General features: G+C 44.1%; 3 protein-coding genes across 8 annotated transcripts; 1 reads left to right on the forward strand and 2 right to left on the reverse strand.

Moving 5' to 3' along the window:
• Positions 1-296: 296 nt before the first annotated feature.
• LOC105090477 (cytochrome c oxidase assembly factor 3 homolog, mitochondrial) lies at positions 297-1,625 on the reverse strand. Its single transcript, XM_010981808.3, has 2 exons — positions 1,354-1,625; positions 297-863 (listed from the first exon to the last, which is right to left on the reverse strand). The coding sequence occupies exons 1-2, from the start codon at positions 1,565-1,567 to the stop codon at positions 757-759; spliced, it is 321 nt and encodes a 106-aa protein (XP_010980110.1). The 5' UTR covers positions 1,568-1,625; the 3' UTR covers positions 297-756.
• A 131-nt stretch (positions 1,626-1,756) lies between these two features.
• Positions 1,757-8,927, forward strand: CNTD1 (cyclin N-terminal domain containing 1). Its single transcript, XM_010981811.3, has 7 exons — positions 1,757-2,114; positions 5,197-5,272; positions 5,521-5,689; positions 6,610-6,772; positions 7,254-7,398; positions 8,041-8,137; positions 8,711-8,927. The coding sequence occupies exons 1-7, from the start codon at positions 1,946-1,948 to the stop codon at positions 8,879-8,881; spliced, it is 990 nt and encodes a 329-aa protein (XP_010980113.1). The 5' UTR covers positions 1,757-1,945; the 3' UTR covers positions 8,882-8,927.
• BECN1 (beclin 1) lies at positions 7,837-19,304 on the reverse strand. 6 transcript variants are annotated; one of them, XM_031468721.2, is made up of 13 exons: positions 19,157-19,304; positions 18,756-18,887; positions 17,103-17,170; positions 16,156-16,214; positions 15,648-15,716; positions 15,407-15,497; positions 15,164-15,300; positions 14,810-15,004; positions 13,606-13,752; positions 12,174-12,323; positions 11,621-11,681; positions 11,033-11,175; positions 7,837-8,242 (listed from the first exon to the last, which is right to left on the reverse strand). In XM_031468721.2, exons 2-13 carry the CDS (start codon positions 18,880-18,882, stop codon positions 8,203-8,205), a joined length of 1,287 nt encoding a protein of 428 aa, XP_031324581.1. In that variant the 5' UTR covers positions 18,883-18,887; positions 19,157-19,304; the 3' UTR covers positions 7,837-8,202. The 6 variants fall into 6 exon arrangements, with proteins under 6 accessions (XP_031324581.1, XP_031324578.1, XP_010980111.1 ...); XM_031468718.2 differs by lacking the exon at positions 7,837-8,242 and adding an exon at positions 9,500-10,293; XM_010981809.3 differs by lacking the exon at positions 7,837-8,242 and adding an exon at positions 9,500-10,293 and having other exon boundaries at positions 18,756-18,884; positions 19,157-19,301.
• Positions 19,305-19,627: the final 323 nt, after the last annotated feature.

Raw genomic sequence — 19,627 nt, forward strand, 5'->3', positions numbered from 1 at the left:
AAGGAATGAAAGCTGCTTGCCCCTCATCCCTCACCTACCTCTCTCAAGACGGGAAAAGGCAGTGAAGTTGGAGTAGTGCATTCTTGAGGGTAGACAAGAGTGACCTTCCTTCCCCCAAGACCTGGTTCAGTCTCAAACAGCCGTGACCCACCATGATCTCTCCCTTAAATCAGGTGGAAAGATTGCACGGAAAAAGTAATTCTAGTTAAACATTTACAGCTCCCTGGGGCAATGCCACAGCTGCAGCTACTGCCTGTGGAGCTTTCCAGCATGAAGTGTCAGCCCAACACACTCACTGAACTCCAAGAGAGATGACTCAGTTTATTATTCTCAACCTGACCCCATCTTCCCCACTTTAGGCTCCAACCCTGCACAGAGCTGCCACACCCACCCCCATAACAGCCCACCTCTTATTCTCCACCCTCCCAGCCAGCCCCTGGGAAGAGAAGGGGATAAACCACAAAGTCAGAAAGCTTGCGAAAGGCCAAGGTCAGATACCTCAAACAAGGAAACAAACTACAAGGAGTCAGTGGCTGCATACTGTGAGTGCACACACAGTGAGTGCGAGGTGGGCATGTTCCCTTGACAATAGACAAATGCACAAACCCCTGGCTACTTGGGCCTGGCTACATTGTCCAAGGTTAGTAAGAAGGCCAGCAATGCTGTGTGCAGGCCTCAGTTTTTACAGGGTCATGGGGCACCATCCATCAGGTGAAGAGGCTCCAGCAGGTTGGAGATGCGCAATGCCCATCTGGATCAGTGTCCTGATGCCCTTTCCAGAGCTCGGGCTCGAGCAGCTTTGGCCTCATCCTCCAGCTCATCTAAAAAACGCTCCTGGGACACCGAGTAGAAGGTGTAACCATCTGGGGAGGTGGGTTCAGGAAACCATGTGGAATACACACATTCCCTTTTCCCAGACTTGCTTAACCACCCTTGTTGATCTCTCATCCTCAGTGATTCCATCTTCTGCCCTCTGCTGTTCTGATTCCGTTATCATTAATACATTATATTAAAAGAGCTCCTTTAAAGGGGGAGGATATACAGCTCAGTGGTAGAGTGCACGCTTAGCATGCACGAGGTCCTAGGTTCAATTCCCAGTACCTCCATCAAAAATAAATAAATAAACCTACTTACCTTCCCACCCCAAAGAAATTTTTAAAAAAAAATTTTTTAAGAGCACCTTTAAAATGACAAAGTAAGATACCCTAAACTCTTGGCTCAGCGTTAGAAGTAGCCAAGACTTTCACAGCTCCGGCTCTTTCTACCACCCCCGCACTGCCCTCCTACACGCCTCTGCTCCCCTCCCCCTGCCCCCATACGCTGTCTCCCTGAGTCTATAGTCCAGACGGATACAAATTGCTAACACCACGGCCCCAATGCCTAGGCCGGTCAAGAGGTTCCGGGTTCGCCGCTGCGGCAGCGTCTTCTGCCACTGGGCGAGCTGCACCTGCCGCATAAATTGCAGTTGCGCTGGAGTCAGCTTCTCCCGAGTCGGGTCGATGCGCTGAGCCATAGGGGCCTTTCCACTCTTAGCTTCCAGAGGGTCTCCAGCTCCCGGCGCCGCCATGTTACCGCTCCGCTCTTCGCAGCTCCCGAGGCGCGGAGCTTAGTGGGAATAGTAGTCCTTGGCTGACGCAGGGGACGCTGGGAGATGTAGTCCGCGTTTCCTTTCCCGAAGCGTGTGACTCCTGGCCGTAGGGGAAGGGCGGGGCAGGCAGGAAGAGGCCGTGCTTTCTGATTGGCTGAGGGGTCGGTGGCCGTTGGGGCGGTAAAAGGCTGCGGAAGGCTGGAGGTTGTGGTAGTTAATTGGGTTTTCCTCAGACTTGAGGCGAGAACCAGCATACGGAAGGACGGAGAATCCAGGGTGTGGCAGTCTGAAGAGAAACTAAGGGGGTCGGTTTATGGGTTCAGTGAGCTGTCCGGGTGCCCAAAAAGCGTTCTGAAAATGGACCGACCTGTGAGGCCAAGGTTGGCTTCTCACAGTGACTTTCAGTTTGGAGCTGTTGCCACAGAGACAATCGAAGACGCTCTGCTCCACTTGGCCCAGCAGAATGAACAGGCCGTGCAGGAGGCTGCGAGCCGGATGGGCAGCTTCAGGGAGACCCGGATCGTGGGTGGGGACACAGGCCAGGGAGCTGGGTTTATGGGAGACTGGGCATCTGTCTTTGAGGCGCCGACTTTGAGATTCAGTGTACTTTACTCTTTCAAATAAGTTTCGTTAGTACCTACTGTATGCTAGGTGCTAGGGGTACAATGATGAGCAAGACTCGCCAGCACCCTACCCTTGATTTCAATACGTTATTCTTCCTGCTTCCTGGGATAGAAAGATGGAAGAAAATCTAGTCTCCACTTTCAAACCATGTATATAATCTTTGGAGGATATTAGGACAAATCTGCAAATGACTGGATACAAGTATAGTTATTTAAGTGACATACCAGATAAAATAAGCTTTTATGGGGATAGAAAGGAGTGAAGAGAGAGGTGGGGGTAGGATGAATTAAAGGAGTCCTCCAGGCATCGTGTTACTTGAGGTAGACCTTAAAGGAAGGATGACATTTTAGTTGAAGTTGGTAGGCAGGGACCGTGTTTCTACTAAAAGGGGATAACATGAGTCAAGCCATCAGAATAGAGACACTTCAGGTGAATGTGGATACCATGTCATCCAGGTTGGCTAGAGTATATGGCAGAGTAGTTGAAAGTACCAGAAAGGTAGTTTGGAGAAATTCCATGTGGAACTTTGAATGCCAGGATAATAGGAAAACAAGAAGGCATTGAAGGTTCTTCATATGGGAGTGATATAGCTGTAACCTTTGCCTTAGAAAAAGTATTTTGGCTGGGGGAGGGTATAGCTCAAGTGCTAGAGTGTATGCTTAGCATGCACGAGGTCCTGGGTTCAATCAGCAGTATCTCCATTAAAAACAAATAAATAAATAAATCTATTTACCTCCCCTCACCAAAAAAAAAAAAAAAAAAAATTGGCTATGATGTAAAGGATGGATTGGAGTAAAGAGAGATGGGAGATAGGAAGACCGATGGAGTCTTTGTCAGTAGTTCAGGTGATAGGGCAGAGAGAATGACATGGGAGGATGGATTCAAAACATTTCAGAAGTAAAATCTAGGGTTCTGCAATGCATGAATTTAAGAAGTGAAGAAGGCAAAGATGACTACCAAAGGTTGAGTCTAGGAATATATTGGCGCCATAAAGAGAAACAGAGACATACATTAAAAAAAATAAAACAGGAGGAAAAATGACTTGTTTGGGAAAGAAAATAGCTTTGGTTTTGGATCTACTGAGTTTCGGGTGCTTGTAGAACATTAAGAGGAAGGTACGTTTCTAGCACGCTGTTTAAAAAGTAAATCAGAAGAGAGGTCAGAACTAGAGATAAGGGTTTGGGAGTTGTCTCCATCATGATACTGTTGAAACTGTGGCAGAGGATGAGCTCTTAGAGGGAGAGAAGAGAAACAGGTCAGGTACAGTTCCTTGGGAAACATTTTGTGTTCAGGAAAGCAGAGTAAGAAGAAGAGTCATGAAGGAAATAAATGGAATGGTTGGGGAGATAGGAACAGAACTTTAAAAGCCAAGAGGAGAGTTTCATGAAGATGATTGGCCAGCAGTTTCAGATGCTTCAGGGATATGAACAACAGGAATGAGGCTTACAAAAGTGCCATGATATTTAACAATTTTGATGTATTTTCTGACCTTTGAGACAATCATTTCAGCAAGTTGGGAAAAGTAGAAGCCAAACTGCAGAACATTAGGGAGTGACTGATGAAGTGGAAGCAGCGGATGTAAGCTAGGCTTTCAAGAAATTTAATAGATGGAAAGCTGGAGAGATAGAGCCCTAGCATAAGAGAATAGAGGAGAATCTTTTAGTTAATAGATCTGAATATATTTGTAAGTATAGGAGGTGGAGCCAACAGTAAGAGAGAAGTGTAACTCTCATCCATTCCACCTAACTCAAACGTTGGCAGTTTAAAATGGAAAATAGAAATAATTGCCCAGATAATTCAGATCAAAAGCAAAATCAAACCAAACACACAAATGAAACAAAGAAACAAAACCTAAACTCCAGCAAACAATACTGGCTAATAACAAACAATTATGTGTTCTAGGATACTTTGCTTAATTGCTTAAAAACTCTTCTTCACTGGACACTGCTAGCATAACTTCAGCCTCTGTAACGATAAGGTTTTGTACATATATCTACATGTAATGTGTGTCGAGTAGATTGTTAAACTGTCGGGTGCTTGCTTAAATTTTGCAGGTAGTTTTTTTCCCCAAGTCAAATTTTCTCTGAAGATACATGGTAATTCGGCTATATGTAATTCTTTGTGGATTAAAGCTTAAAGTTCCTAGTTCTGTAGGAGCTTTGAGAACTAACATTTATCCTTGTTTCCACCCCCTAATGATATTGCTAACTAAATAGAATTCTATCTGGGGCTGTTCTTTCAAAGAGAAACACAGGCAGCCTAAAATCTTGCCAAGGCATCTTACCCTTCCCACCTGACCAGTGATTTCCCCTCCCCTGCTGCCCAAGTTGGGCTCTGTTCCCTGATTTAAGGGATTTTTTTTCCAAACAAGCCACTTCACAGTAATGAACTTGCTCCTGGGGAGAGGCTCAGCTACCATAGATTTACCAAACAAACTGGTGGTGGAGAGGTGGTGTCCAGCTGTAAGGTGAATCGTGTTTGTAAAGCAATGGGAGTTCTCCAGAGGGTGGTTACTAAGCAAACAGTGTTATAAAGACTATCGAAGTTCCAGGAGGGACCTTTCTGCTCCTGTCAACAATCCACTGAAAACAGAATATAGGGGTTAGGGTTTTTATCCAACCAAAAATCTTCCTTGAAGCTGGGGGTTCCCAGCATGGTGTAGAGGCCAGCTAGACTAGCTGATGTGTTTACATGCAGCTGGCCAAGTCTTTTATCAGCTGAGACCCACAGGAAGGCTCAAGGGACACTGAGGGGGCTTAGTAAGCCTTTGTCTTTGCATTCAGCCAGCCTCCTTTTCAGGCCTCTCATCTGCCTATGGGCAGTGAAGGGAAGAGCAGGCTTAGCTTGAGTTGTTTCAGTTTCATCTTTCTCACCTCCTGACCCTTTTCCCTTAGCCCCATCATGGCTTTTACACAATGCCAAGACTTCACAGAGTGGTTTTGGTTGCACCTTGTGAATTAGGCTCTTCTTTCCTATTTTGGCAGAGTTTGTTTTTCTCCTGTCTGAACAATGGTGTCTGGAGAAATCTGTGGGCTACCAGGCTGTAGAAATCCTAGAAAGGTAAAGCCCTGAACATACGGCCTTTGTGAGGGGTACCTCTCAGAATGGCTAATGTAATCTTAAAAATATATAAACTAGCTGCCTCTTACCATGAGACCTGGTTTGCACCCTCTTTTATTTGCAAATGTAAATTTTTTAAGCGAGCTATTGACATTGGAGAGGATAAGATGTAGCATACTTTGAAGCACAAACTCCGTTTAGTTTGAGCGAGTGTGGATTGTTTCCTCTCCCCTTTCCCTTTTTTATAGGTTTATGGTTAAGCAGGCAGAGAACATTTGCAGGCAAGCTGCAATCCAGCTGAGAGATAAGACAGAGCCTCAGAACTGGAGGGCCCTGAAAGAGCAGCTTTTCAACAAGTTTATCCTGCGTCTTGTGTCATGTGTTCAGCTGGCGAGCAAACTTTCCTTCCACTACAAAGTAAGGAGTGGGGTCACTCATGGGCATCTGAGTGTTAGAAAGAAACCAGCTCATCCAAAGATGGCTATGAGAAACCTAGGCTAGGTGAGAATACTCATGCGGAAGTTCCAGAGTGTAATTGTGCTTCCTAAGCATACCTCCTACACACACACACACACACACACACACAGAGTCACACACAGGCAGTTATTAAATAGCCTGAGGTTCTGTTCCCAAAGTATAATTAATTGCTGGACAGATGCCATCATTCATACAGGTCACCTTTTCTCCTCTTGGACCCAAGGACAGTTTACATAAGGTGCCTGAATTGCCAACATAGCTATCAGTATTAAAGGAAAACTATTACATTTATAAAGGATAAAATGTTTCCACATGACTATGCAATGTCTGTAAAGTATCATTGACTCAACAAATATTTATTGTCTTCTATGGCCAGATGTTGCACTAGATGCCTTGGTTACAAGAGTAAAAATATTGTCTGTGCTCTCAAGGAATTTATTATCTAACGAGAGAAGACAAAGGTGAATAACGTCAGAAAGTGCTCTGATCAGTATAAATACAGAGGGTTATGAATGTACCTCATGAGCCTTGGAGAAGCAAGGAAGTGTATGTAGAGAAAATGACTTCTTGAAGGGGAGATGGGTGAATCCTTAGGGAAGGGGGAGAAGAGGTAAGGAAAGCAGAGGGAACTGTGGGGGGAAGGGGAGGGAGATTCAGGTACAGGAAACAGCATGTGGGTTTGGGAACTGCAAGTAATTCTATAGGACAAGTGGAGGGTATAAGGGAGAGTTACCAAGAGAGAAGGCGAGATAAAGGCATGGGCTAGATTGTGAAGGGCTTTGTATACTATGCCAAGATGTATGACCTCTATTCTGACACTCTGTTCTCCCTTTCATTCTATGTTGGTTTCCTTTGCTCAGATAATCAGCAACGTTACAGTCCTGAATTTCCTCCAGGCTCTGGGGTATCTACACACCAAAGAAGAACTGCTGGAGTCAGAGCTTGATGTCTTGAAGTCCCTGAACTTCCAAATCAATCTGCCTACTCCCCTGGCATATGTGGAGATGCTTCTGGAGGTTTTAGGTACTTAATTAAGTGTGTCAGGCATATGGGTAGGAGTCTTCCATAGAAAACAATAAGAATGTGCCCAGGGATTTGAGGGCAGTGGGCAGAACCTGCCAACGAGGGACAGCAGGAAGCTGGCAATGACTGAGGAAAGTAGCTCCTTCTAGTATTTCTCAGGGAAAGAAACACAGGTCTCAGCACCTGGGTTTTATTTGGGCTCATTAAACAGTCTCTTATCACATGATCAAAGAGTTGATTTTATAGAGAGGCATAAGGGGTAACAAACAAATACGCTCTAATTGTATAAATACTGTAGATGGAGGTTTCTCTACCTCTCCCTTTGTCCTTTAAAACTGACCTCCAGTGAAAGACATTTCTTACAGTAGAACATAGCAACCAGGAAGCACATTAGCAGCTCAACAGCTTTGTGTCACATGACAACTGTGATTTTGATCAGAGATGCACATAATGCTCTTTACCATGCACATACTCCATTTAGGATACAATGGCTGTTTGGTTCCAGTCACACGGCTGCATGCAACCTGCCTGACCCTGCTCGACCTAGTGTATCTTCTCCATGAACCCGTATATGAGAGCTTGCTGAGGGCTTCAATTGAGAACTCCACACCCAGTCAGCTGCAAGGGTAAGGCAACTCCTTTAGTATAAGGTCTTTCCAGAAACAGGGAGTCAGGAACATACCAAAAGAACTTGGGGAATGGAATTTACCTAGCAAGGCACCCAGTCCACAGATAACCTGCATGAATTACCTAGTTCTAATTAACTTCCAATCTGTTGCTTGGATGCAGATGACTGAACCCAATCAGCAAAACCCTAAAGGCTTTTACTTTTAAATTTAAGTGACTTCAAGTAATTAACATCCTTTCTTTCCTAGTTCTTCTTTTATAGCTGCTTATAATTTGAGATTACTGAACTGCTTTTATAGTCACTTAGGAAAAAAAGCCAGTCAACAAGGTTGCAACTTGGACAAAAGTATTTGATTTCTGTGAAGTCAGACTAGTAAAAAGCCTCATGGTTACATTTATTAGGGAGACGGAACAACAAAAGGCTCATACACCATTCAGACAGGAGGCTCAAGTTTTAATCCCAGTTGAGTTGGGGGAGGTTGGGAGAGGGGGTCAATTAGTTATTACTTGACCATTTCCCTCCACATCTAAAAAAATCCACAATGATCAACATAAATAACTCAAAGTTGAAGTATCATGACTCTAGGATTTAGATCAAGTTTCATTCTAGTTCCAAAATTAATATGGTTTTAATCACTCAGGGAAAAGTTTGTTTCAGTGAAGGAAGACTTCATGCTGTTGGCAGTAGGAATCATTGCAGCAAGTGCTTTCATCCAAAACCATGAGTGTTGGAGCCAGGTACGCACCACTGAGCAGGACCAGCATGGTCAGAATTCATTTAATAGAAAGCATTCTCCCATCAGTTAAAGGAAAACAGAAGACAAGTTATAAAAGTGCCAAGACCTAGGATTAGAACAAATGATTAGGATTTGGGAGTGAAAAAAACTAGGATAGGACTGGATAATGTTCTCCAGTTTTCCCCTTATGAAATTGGAAATGGAGGCCCAAGTTCAGCTTGTTCATTTCCCTTGATGATGATAATCTGCTAATGTTAAAAGTCCAGTAAGTATATCCTCCCAAATAGAGAAAATGTCAAGACCCAAATATCCCTCTCATATTTCATAAAACTTATCTCCAGCAGAGGGAAACGTCTAGCAGAAACTTTCCATGCTGACACTATCAGGGCAAAGGTATCCTAGTGTAATCTGGCCATTGGCAAACACTGGGATCTGGATTTAATCTTCTCTGTAAATTCAGAGAAACAGAAAAATTTACATTTGGCTTGAGAGAACAGCCCCGGGGCTGTCTGTGTCTATTTGTACACTAACACATGTTTATTCAGTAATAAGAAATCTGTCTCTATTTCTGAAGGTTGTGGGGCATTTGCAGAGCATCACTGGCATTGCTGTGGAAAGCATTGCTGAGTTCTCTTACACAATCCTGACTCACAGCGTGGGAGCCAACACTCCAGGCCGACAGCAGCCTATTCCTCCCCACCTGGGGGCCCGAGCTCTGAGGGCTGCAACTTCCTCCAACACGTGAGGCAGGTGCAATCCAAGTATAAACAGCCTTCCGTCACTGCACCCAAACCTCCCTTTGTTTACTTTCATACTCAGGGTACAAAATCTTCAAGTGTATTTTGAGCTATGTTGTATATTCCAACTGCATGCTTATTCTTCTGTATCAGAGAAAGATTTAAGGTGGACAAGCCTGCCCTTCTTGTCGTATCAGACTGAAAATGTCAAAGAGCTGGGAGGAGATAGAATATCAGTGAAATTAGTTTATTTTTGTTTAACAAGATATTTATGGCTTTTCTTTAACTGTTCATTTTATTACGAGAGAACATCAGAAATGGAATTTAGTATAAACCAGGGGCTCAAAAACTGAGACCATCTGAGTGACGCTGACTGAGCATCAAGGAGGTAGCCTTTATTTTCCCTTAGAGTTAGTTTAACATTTCTGTTCTTTTACTGAGATCTACACAAATAGGGCTTTCTCTACAGCTGTCTATTTTTCTATTAGAGTCTTAAAAAAACAAAACCCCATCTCTAAACATGTTTCAGCAGACTTTCCACATACCTGCACTTGAACTCAATTCTCCCAGGATACAAAGTACTCTATTTTAGTTAAAGAAAAACCCAACAGTGCACCTCTGGGCAGTTATCAGACTTCAGTAAATCTTTTATTACAAATAATTAAATCTTTCCATAATGTCTCAAACAGTATCAAACATTGTTTCATATCTCTAACACAGAGCAGAGTAAGCATTCAGTACTAGAACCGAGTGAGAAGTGTTAAATTTCAAGCTTCTGATCACATCACAAGGTGACCAAAGCTTATATGTCATTTTCTCACATTATCCAACTGCATCTCACACATATCGTTGTCTCAGTGGAGACAGAAGTTTCTATTTCATATTTTAAGTGCAGGAAGTTGAGAGATAAAATCCAGTGAAAACACATCAATCTCAATTCAACTCAGTTTTTTAAAAAAAGCAAACTTAAATTAGTTGTTTTGAGGGGACAGAAGGAAAGGAAGGCATTGGGTTAATAGTCAAAACTATGACAAAGGCTGGTCGCTATACATGGCATGTTGTAGCTCTGCACACTATATGTCATATGATATTTCAAAATAAAGTGGCTTTTGTGGATTTTTTTTTTTTTTGGTATTGTAAACATGTGCTGCTTAATAGTACCCGAATTTAATTTAAAACTTTTTTTTTTTTGCAAACAAAACAAAATAAAGCCTTAAGGCAAACAGCCCCCTAAGGAAAAAAGAAAGTCAGTCATTTGTTATAAAACTGCGAGGATACCCAAGCAAGACCCCACTTCAGATTTGTCAGCATGAACTTGAGAGCTTTTGTCCACTGTTCCTCAGAGTTAAACTGGGTTTTGATGGAATAGGAGCCACCACTGCCTCCTGTGTCTTCAATCTTGCCTTTCTCTACATCCATCCTGCAGATGGACACAGCAGAGCTCGTTAGTAACTGAGATCTAAGTTAAGTCAGTTCAGGCAAAAGGGCAGGGACTTGATCATGGGACCATTCACGTCATCTTATCTATTAGAGAACTCTTGGCAAGGAACGGTAGTGTATTTTGGATTTGCTTGAAAGCCCCAAATCAAGAAGGCTGTCACAAGAGCCTCATTGTCATTGTGGAGTACAGGGACAGGACACACACCCCAACAGATGAGATGCCTGTAACAGAGGGTAAGCGAGGGTTACAAGTTCTCCTCACTGTTTTCCTAGGCACCCCTCAACTGATGGGGAGAGAAGGGAGGCAGAAGAGAAGAAATGCTTTGTTTTGGGGTGACAGAAGCAGCTCAGCCTTACTCTCTTGAATTAAGGTCTCCATCTATCAATCCTATAAAATTTGACCAAAGGAAGCCTTCCTGTGTATTTCCAAGGGCATAAGGGAAAAAGCCTTCCTGAAATTGGAGAGCAGGCTTGAGCTCTGTGCCAAGAAAATCCCCCACACCATCTAAGTCAACATTCTTTTTCCTCCAGGGACCAGGTGGTCACATTCTATCCTGCTTGCAGTGTTGGCTCAGTCTTTGCCCATCAAGTCTCATGTGATTTTATTCCATTTTCTGCTTTCCCACCATGTATACTCATTTTGCCTCCATTTTTACTGTCCCTTCAATTCTGCTCGACTTGGTCCTACTCTAGGCTCATTAGCATTTGGGGATACTGACCTGTAAGGAAGACAAAAACGTGTCTCGCCTTTCTCAACCTCTTCTTTGAACTGCTGCACACAGTCCAGGAAAGCCACCATTGCATGGTCAAACTTGTTGTCCCAGAAAAACCGCAGCCCCCCAGAACAGTATAACGGCAGCTCCTGCCAGAGGAGAGAGAATTGGCTATGGATGTGGCTCCAGCAAAGGCTACCAGAGGTTGTTCCCAGTCCTATCAATCTTTCAAGCCATGCTGTCTGTATTCCACAGGCAACAGTAACCCTGGGCAAATAACAATGCACCCAGAACTGTTTCACCATCAGTGGAAATGTATTAAACATCCACTGCACAGTGATGCCGTCCCCATCCTGGTACACACATTCCCCTCTGATCTGCCCATATCCCTTCTCAACAAACTGTAAAAACTTAAATTTTCTCTACAGGCGCCAAAGAGCTAATACTGAACTAGACAAGACATTGAACAAGACATTGGCTTGTCATGAGATCTGTCTAAGAAAGAAATTAAGTAATGCCATTATCAAAATAAATCTTTTTGCCAGGAGGTACAAGGATTCTATATTCCAGTGAAAATGGGGCTTCCTAGAGTACCTTAGATTTGTCTGTCAGAGACTCCAAATATGAATGGTTTCCATAGGGAACAAGTCGATACCTAAAATGGAGATGCAGACAGAAATGGATATAGGACTCCTCCTAAAGTGATTACTAGGATATTATAACCCAGTGATTTTCAGTCTTCTGCCACCCAATGGCCTCTTTTATTATTCCCACTCCTCTCTCTCACCTCTCCACAGGCTCCATGTTTAAAAGATTTTGTTTACCTAACAAACTACATTTATTATATAATTATCTGAGGGTCTTTTATGGATGAACATATGTTTTGGCTTAGATTTACAAACAAAAACTGAAAAATAGCTTTAGGAACACTAAGGTTCTGGAGACAGGAGATTGGGGACCACTGCTATGGTCACGCAGTTCAAGGACTGGCCTATTGGAGGAAAGCGCCCGTGGCGAGGGGAAAACCAGAAGCAGACAGTCCTCAAAGCCAGAATACTCCCTCCTCCACAGTGGACAAGAGTACCAGGTGAGAGATACAGATTATATCAAAGACGTACCACACTCAAGAAAGGGCTACATTTCTTACCTCTGAAATTTCAGACCCATCTTATTGGCCAGTGCATGGAGCAGCAACACTGTCTGGCCCCAAGCAGCATTAATCTCATTCCATTCCACAGGAACACTGGGCAGGCGACCCAGTCTGAAGTTATTGATTGTGCCAAATTGTCCACTGTGCCTACAGAAGGGCAGGGAAAAATATAGGGAGAACTTAAAACGTAGCGAATTTTGAAATTTCCTGCTCTTACCTCAAACCTACTATAAATCTCTCTCCTTATCTCCATATTCATATAGCCAAGTTCTACTTGGTACTTTAAATACATGTCTAAAACATGAGTCACCATGTCTCTCCCTGCTGCTCAGATGCCAAAGCAGAAACCTGGGCGTCATCCTTGAACGCTCTCTCCCACCTCCCTCCCTCCTGGAAAACCACCAAGCTCTGTTGATTCTACTCCTAAGCCTCTTAAATCTGTCCACTTCTCTTCAGACTCAATGTTACCACTCTAGCTTTTCCTGTTTAGATTCCTACTAACAAGTTCCCTCACCAACAATCTTGCCCTCCTCCCCAAGTCATTTCTCACATTGCAGGTAAAGCCGTCATTCACAAGTGCAAATGTACTTATGTCACTTTTCTGCCTAAAATGCTTCAGGGGCTCCCTCTGCCTTTTGGATAAAGTCCAAATCCCTTAATGAGGCCTACAAGATCCTTTAGGAATTGGTAATTCTCCAGTTTCATATCCTGTCATTCTCTCCTTTATGCTCAATCCCCAGTCACAATAAGCTCCTTTCAGTCCAGTGGGAGATTACCATTCCCACTTTCCTCTGTTCCTTTGCACATGATGGTCTCTGCCAGGAACCACCTCCCTCCTCTGCAGACTTATATTCCACATCTCAGCTTAAACATCAACTTCCTCTAGGGGAAACATTCCATGCAGCCTCCTCAAATTGGGTAAAGTGCCCTTATGTGTCCCCACAGCACCCAGGGTTTACCACCACCAAACTGTATTATAACTGCCTGTTACTGATCTATCTCTTCCACAAGATTACAGAAACCAGAAGGCAGAGTGCATACTGCTTGCTGTTGCCCTCCCAGTGCTCAGCACAGTGCCTACCACATAGCAGATGCTCAACAGATACCAGTTTAAATGGATAAAATGTCAAATACATGAATAAACAAATGACTCTGGGGTAAGAAATCAACACCAGGCAGATGACCAGATTTTCATGTGGCTGGAGGCCTCCTATCTTTCCCTTTCCTTGGAAGAATGGATGTTATTAAGCTCTAGAATTCCAATCCCCTGATTGTGCCTATGCCATCAGAAGGAATGAAAGAAACCTAGATGGGGTGAAGATAGCACAATCCTATTTCGTGGGAGGTGGGTACTCTGGCCTACTGATCAACAGCTAATGCCCAGATATGTGGTGTTGCAAGATGTTCCTCACCCTCTAGCCCTCATTACCAAATGTGGAAGGTCGCATTAAAGACATTGGTTTTCTTCAGCTTGTCCAGCTGCATCTGGGCATAACGCATCTGGTTTTCTACACTCTTCAGCTCATCATCCAGTTCCAGCTGTTGTCGTTTAAATTCACTGTATTCCCTTTGATACCTGTGAACAGCCAAGGTGGCCACTGAAGGATGTTAAGACTGGGGGCTAAAATTTCTCTCCCATCAACCCTCTTAATGATTTATTCTAGTGATTATGGTCATGTCTAGTTACAGTAGCTTTTTATATTTGGCATAGATCCCACTCAAAGGAACATACTTGCCCTAGCAGTTTTGCCTGGGAGGGACAGAAATGTCTCAAATTTCAGATGCCCATATGCAAAAAGGGGAGGAAAATAGGACTCTCCCAAACCAGGACCAGACACTTCTTGGATTTCTGACCTTTTCCTGAAGCAAGGTGAGTTAGTCAATGATAGTTTCTTCCCTGAACTGGCCATAACTGAACTTCTGTAATTTCACCTCTATATTGGTTTTTTTGTTCGTTTTTTTGTTTTGTTTTTTTGGTGGAAGAAGGGTGGAGGTAGGTTTATTTATTTTTTAATGGAGGTTCTGGGGAATAAACCCAGGACCTCGTGCATGCTAAGCACACATTCTACCATTGAGCTATACCCTCTACCCCCTCATCCCCTGTACTGTCTTTTAAATGGTTAGTATACATAATTTCCAATGGAACTTAGGACACTATCCTGTGAAAAAAATTAACTTTTTTCTCTGTCCTTCACTTCCCACCTTTAGTTAGTGTGGACACTGTCTCCTCCATTAGAGGGCTCTCTCAAGTCAAGAGCACCAACAAAAATTTATGAGCTGAAAGAACAAATGTAGCCAATATGCTCATCTTTCCAGAGGGGCAGACTAGGTTTACTGGCTGACTTACCCAAATGAGCCTAGTTCCGTACAGGACAGAGCTGTGACTAGGGGCCTAGTTCTCAGCTATTTAACCAATGTTCTTTTCACTTAATCATCCTGACCCTTCAAAAGTAAGCCTCCTGACAAACCTCTAGAAACAGGGCCTGGGAACAATATGCAGGATCTAGAGCAGACATGCTGCTGAATGACAGCTGACTGCAGTTTACAAACTAATCAGACACATTCAGCTGAAAGCCATTTCCTTTCCGGAAGCCTTGAGGGCAGGAAGATGTAAGAACAGGGTGATCACTCACTGAGCTTCCTCCTGATCCAATCTCTCAGCCTCAGCCTGGACCTTCTCGAGATTTTCTGCCACTATCTTACGGTTCTTTTCCACATCTTCCAGCTCTTGGATCAGCCTCTCCTCTTCTAATGCCAGCTCATTTAGCTCCATCTGGAGCTGTTCGCTGTCATCTTCATTCATTTGCTCTAACATCTCCAAACAGCGTCTGCCAGGGACACAGGCACAGAATTCTTACCAGAGGGAACCTGTATTCCACTGACCTGAGTGGAGCATAGCTCATGGGTAAGGGCCACACAGTCTCAGAGTAGTGAGAACTCTTAGACCCAGATCTCTGTTTCCCAGCCGAGGCTCTGAAGGCACTCACTTGTAGTTCTGACACTCATTTTCAGTGACGTTCAGCTGAGTGTCCAGCTGGTCTAAAAGAGTATCTGTGCATTCCTCACACAGTGGGTGATCCACATCTGTCTGGCCTGACATGATGTCAAAAAGGTCCCCAGTGACCTGGAAGCATGGGAGAGTCAGGGTAGGGCCTGCCCCACGCTATCTGCCCAGACACCCCCTCTACCAGGTAGGCCCACTGCTTGACACCAAAATGAGGTCAACTTGCCTTCAGTCTTCGGCTGAGGTTCTCCATGGTGCCGCCATCAGATGCCTCCCCGATCAGAGTGAAGCTGTTGGCACTTTCTGTAGACATCATCCTGCAGACAGCCCCCCGCCCACGGGCCACATGAGGGAGCAGAGAGGCCTCCTCCACCTACTGCAGTGCCAGTGGCAGAGACTCTCAAGCACCGGCTGAGGGGCCTCAAGGCGTATACCCACTCCTAGCCCGACTGACCTCCCAAGGGTACCTCTCTCCCAAGGGAAGGCCATGCTGGTCTTCCACAGGGGCACTCAGCACGAAGGTTGGCCTGGATGGACTAAGGAGGGAGAGGGGGCATCAAAAACTGATATATATGTGTCTATAGTAGAAAAGGAAGGAGAATCAGGAAAGACCATTTAAAAATATTATACCCCTTGCTAGCAACCTTCACATGCATCAAGACTAAGAACCTGAACATTTAATTAACATGAGCTATCTGAAAACTTTTCAAGAGCCCTTTTATTAGACAATTATGCTCTCAGCTTTTCTTCGTCATGAGAGCTATGGTCCCTTCCCACTGTGTGAACAGCTACAGGAAAAAATCAATACTGGAAGGTGATGGGCCACGTGTAAGGGAATGATACATCCTTTCTGGAAGAGCCAAAAGGCTAGGTGATGACTCATCTCCATCACCTGGCTCCAGGTCTCAATTCTGGGTTCAATTCAAATTCTACTGGCCTTTGGCAAGGAACAGGGGGCTGAGGAGGAGTAGGCACCTGGCTGGGGGGATGAATCTGCGAGAGACACCATCCTGGCGAGTTTCAATAAATGGCTCCTGGGAAAGAAATAAGAGGGCATTAGAGTTCTGGCAGCTTAGAGGTTGACTCTATTTCTCCAACAGCCTCAGAACTATTTGGCTTTACTGCTGATTGATAACCACAAGACTTGATAAACCACAGACTTAAGAAATGGGTGTTATCTAGCCAATCCTTGGACACATGCACTAAGAAAGAACACTGGGTTCAGACAAACCCCAAGTCCCATTTGATTTGTTGCGGGGAATAGCATTTCCTAACTGTGCCCTATTATAGTTAAATCTGCATTTTCTCAACACTTACCAGTTGGGGTAGAGGAGACTGCCCTAAATCATGGCACAAGGAAAAAGCCAGAGCAGACTGCAATGAAGTTTGCCATGGCACGGAACAAAGTAGATAATTTATGTTTTCAATGCTTTGATATAATTTATATATGATCAAAATCTTATGACATCTATCTTTGACAACGAAAATTTCACTGATGTTATCATAGTTTAAAAAGTGACATGCTCTCTAACAATGACAACCCTTTCTAGTTAGTGTAATCAAACAATGTGATGTCCAAACCAAGATACTTTCCAGACTAGAGAGAAGTGAATATTAATAATTAGCTAGAGTAATAGATGTAAACCAAGAATGCCCCGGGATGACCTGGATATATAGGTCGTCCCATCTCCCACCTACAATGGCTTATAATGCTGCTTCAAATAAAGAAGAGCCTCTCCATATTTTTGAATGGATGCCTCATTCAGTAACCCCACGACCTCAGATGCATTTCTGTATCTCCAATCATCCAGTGACCTGATCATGCAAAATGTCTCTTGTTAACCAGAGATCCTACATGTCTGAGGGTTCTCGGAGCACCAAGTACCCTGCAGAAACTCACTTTGCTTTCAGGGTTTTCATACCTCTCCTGAGTTAGCCTCTTCCTCCTGGGTCTCTCCTGGTTTCACCTGGGCTGTGGCAAGTAATGGAGCTAAGAGCAAGGAAAACAGTGAGTCTTTCAGAAGGAGTCTTATCAGAGTAGGAGCAGGTATGCAAAGTATGAGAAAAGAATAAAAAATATTCTCATCACCACCCTCACCTCCACTTTTTTCTTAAAATACCACTTACACAAGGAAAAATCTGTTGTCTTCTTCCCCTTCCCCTCAATAAATCAGACTAAGGAACAGTTACATTTTTTTCCAGTATAATGGTATGATTATGTCTTTAAAAGGACACTTTATCTTTCAAAAATACTTACTGAAATATTTATAGTATTTTTAAGTTTGGGATTTGTTTCAAAGTAATTTAGGATGGGAAGGGAATGGATGGGGCTGTAGATGAAACATGATTACATATGCATTGATCATTGTTGAAGCTCGGTGGTGAGTACATGGGGATTCGTTATAAATTTTGAAGTTTAACAAAAGTTAACATTCCCTCTACCCCAGAACAACTGGGAAGGAACATGAGGGAGCTTTATGGGAAGATGAAACCTTTCTACACCACAACGTAGATCTGAGTTACATGAGTATATCCATTTGTCAAAAAAGTATAGCTAAGATATGTACATTTCAATGCATAACATTTACCTTTAAAAGGGTGGGTAGTAAAAAGCAAAATAATTGAGTGGAGATGGGAGTGGAGGTATAGAGAACACAAGAATGGCAGAATGTGGCTAATTGTTGAAACTGGGGTGATGGATATAAGGGAGTTCATTATGGAATTCTCTTGATTGTATGTTTGAAATTTTCCATAATAAAAATTAAAAAATATATTAAAGAGTTAATTCCCCTCAAAAAAGAGAGATTGAGTAGTAACAATAATAGTTAACATTTACTGAGTGCTATTTCCCCAGCATATTCCTAAGTATTTATGGTCTTTGTCATATTTGATACTTACAACTACCTTGTGGTCATTTTACATTTTACAGATAAAGAAACTAAGAAACTAGGGCTTAGAGAGATAAAGTAACTTGCAAAAAGTCAGCTAGTACATGACAGCCAGGATTTAAATCGAAGCAGGCTGACTCCAGACCCATTAGCTTATTTAAACTGCCTATCCAGTCCTTTTTTTTTTTTTTTTCTAAATTCATCTCATTTCTTAGGACTTTGATAGTGTTCTTCTACTTACCAGCTGCTGGCCACTGGGTAAGTCACTTAACTTCTGTGAGCCTCAGTTCCTCATGGGTAAAATGATAATTTTACTACAACTCCATAGGGGAGTATAATTGTATTATTCTACAAGGGTTGTTGCAGGGACTAACCAAAGTAATGCAGTTAATGCACCTGGCATATGGCAAGTCCTCAACAAGTCCCATTTATTATTATATATACATACTCCTTTACTCTGAAACAGCAGGAGCAAAAAATTAAGTTCCTTTCCTTGCTACAGAAAGCTCTCAGAAGCACAGTGTCGGAACTCCTTAATGTTCCCAATAAGAAAACAGGGAGCCAGAGAGACGAAGCGACTTTTCTAGGCGTGTCTTTACAGGCTATGTGTAGTCCCTAAGACCTTCATCTCCAAAGCTGCCCACTTTCAACGATCTTGACCATCCTCTCCCCAAGTGTCTCGCTGACCTGTGAGCTCCTGGATGGTGACACGGTCCAGGATCTTGAAGCTCGTGTCCAGTTTTAGGGGCTGGCTGCAGCGCTGACACACGAAGCTCACCTGCATGGTGCTGCTGGTTGTCTTAGACCCTTCCATCCCTGCTGCAGTGTAAAGAAGACGATGTCAGGAGAATCGGCGCCCTTGAATCCCCCGGTCCTAGGCTACAACCTGCCTTGCTGTTGTGGTGGAGGGGTAAAATCCCGCCCCGCGCCATTCCCCGTAGGAGCGGTAGGACACCAACCGGACCTGCTTCCAGGGCAGCCCCGGCAAAGGCAGTTTACAGCCCAAAGTGAGGGAGGGTCTGCAATAGAGGCCGTCAGAGTTCCCAGATTCCCTTCTAAGGTCGCGTTCAGCCCCTGACGCTCTTTACCTCGGGACCCGAACCCCGCCACACTGGTCCGGTCTACCGCGGGGGCATCGTGGCCTCGGGTCTACCCGGGAGCGGGGCCTCCAAAACTGCCATCTCCCAGCCTTCAGCTACTTCCCGGTCTGCCAGCGGGACTTCCGCCGGGACCGGACGTGACGTCATGACGGCTGCAGCTGCTCTCGGGGTGGGTCATGGTCCACCCGCTTCCGCCCGGCTGCGGCCTCTAGAGGCTGAGCTGGGAAACGCGGCAGGCGTGGGCCAGTGGACTGGCGTTGCGGCGGGAAGTGGAACCTCCGAGTTGGGTGGAAATCTGGAGATTCTGCTGTTTTCTAACTTAATGACTTTTCTTCAGATTTGTCTCTTCTGAGCGGAGCCGCTTTAGCTATTCAGTACGGTGTTTAACTATTCACCTTGGGAGAGCTGGGCTGTCTTTCAGACGCCCGAGAGTGTGGTAGACATACTTGGAGGGGAAAG

The sequence above is a fragment of the Camelus dromedarius genome, chromosome 16 (assembly GCF_036321535.1).
Source record: "Camelus dromedarius isolate mCamDro1 chromosome 16, mCamDro1.pat, whole genome shotgun sequence".
Lineage (NCBI taxonomy): Eukaryota > Metazoa > Chordata > Mammalia > Artiodactyla > Camelidae > Camelus > Camelus dromedarius.

Coding starts and splice junctions, on each gene's coding strand:
- LOC105090477 (XM_010981808.3), bottom strand. CDS start 1,567: ATGGCGGCGCCGGGAGCTGGAGACCCTCTGGAAGCTAAGAGTGGAAAG. Junction 864..1,353: donor GGCCGTGGTGTTAGCAATTT/GTATCCGTCTGG, acceptor CCACCTCCCCAG/ATGGTTACACCTTCTACTCG.
- CNTD1 (XM_010981811.3), top strand. CDS start 1,946: ATGGACCGACCTGTGAGGCCAAGGTTGGCTTCTCACAGTGACTTTCAG. Junction 5,690..6,609: donor AACTTTCCTTCCACTACAAA/GTAAGGAGTGGG, acceptor TCCTTTGCTCAG/ATAATCAGCAACGTTACAGT. Junction 7,399..8,040: donor ACACCCAGTCAGCTGCAAGG/GTAAGGCAACTC, acceptor TTAATCACTCAG/GGAAAAGTTTGTTTCAGTGA.
- BECN1 (XM_031468718.2), bottom strand. CDS start 18,882: ATGGAAGGGTCTAAGACAACCAGCAGCACCATGCAGGTGAGCTTCGTG. Junction 15,301..15,406: donor ACCTCAGCCGAAGACTGAAG/GCAAGTTGACCT, acceptor CCATGCTTCCAG/GTCACTGGGGACCTTTTTGA. Junction 10,294..11,032: donor CGTTTTTGTCTTCCTTACAG/GTCAGTATCCCC, acceptor GTCCATCTGCAG/GATGGATGTAGAGAAAGGCA.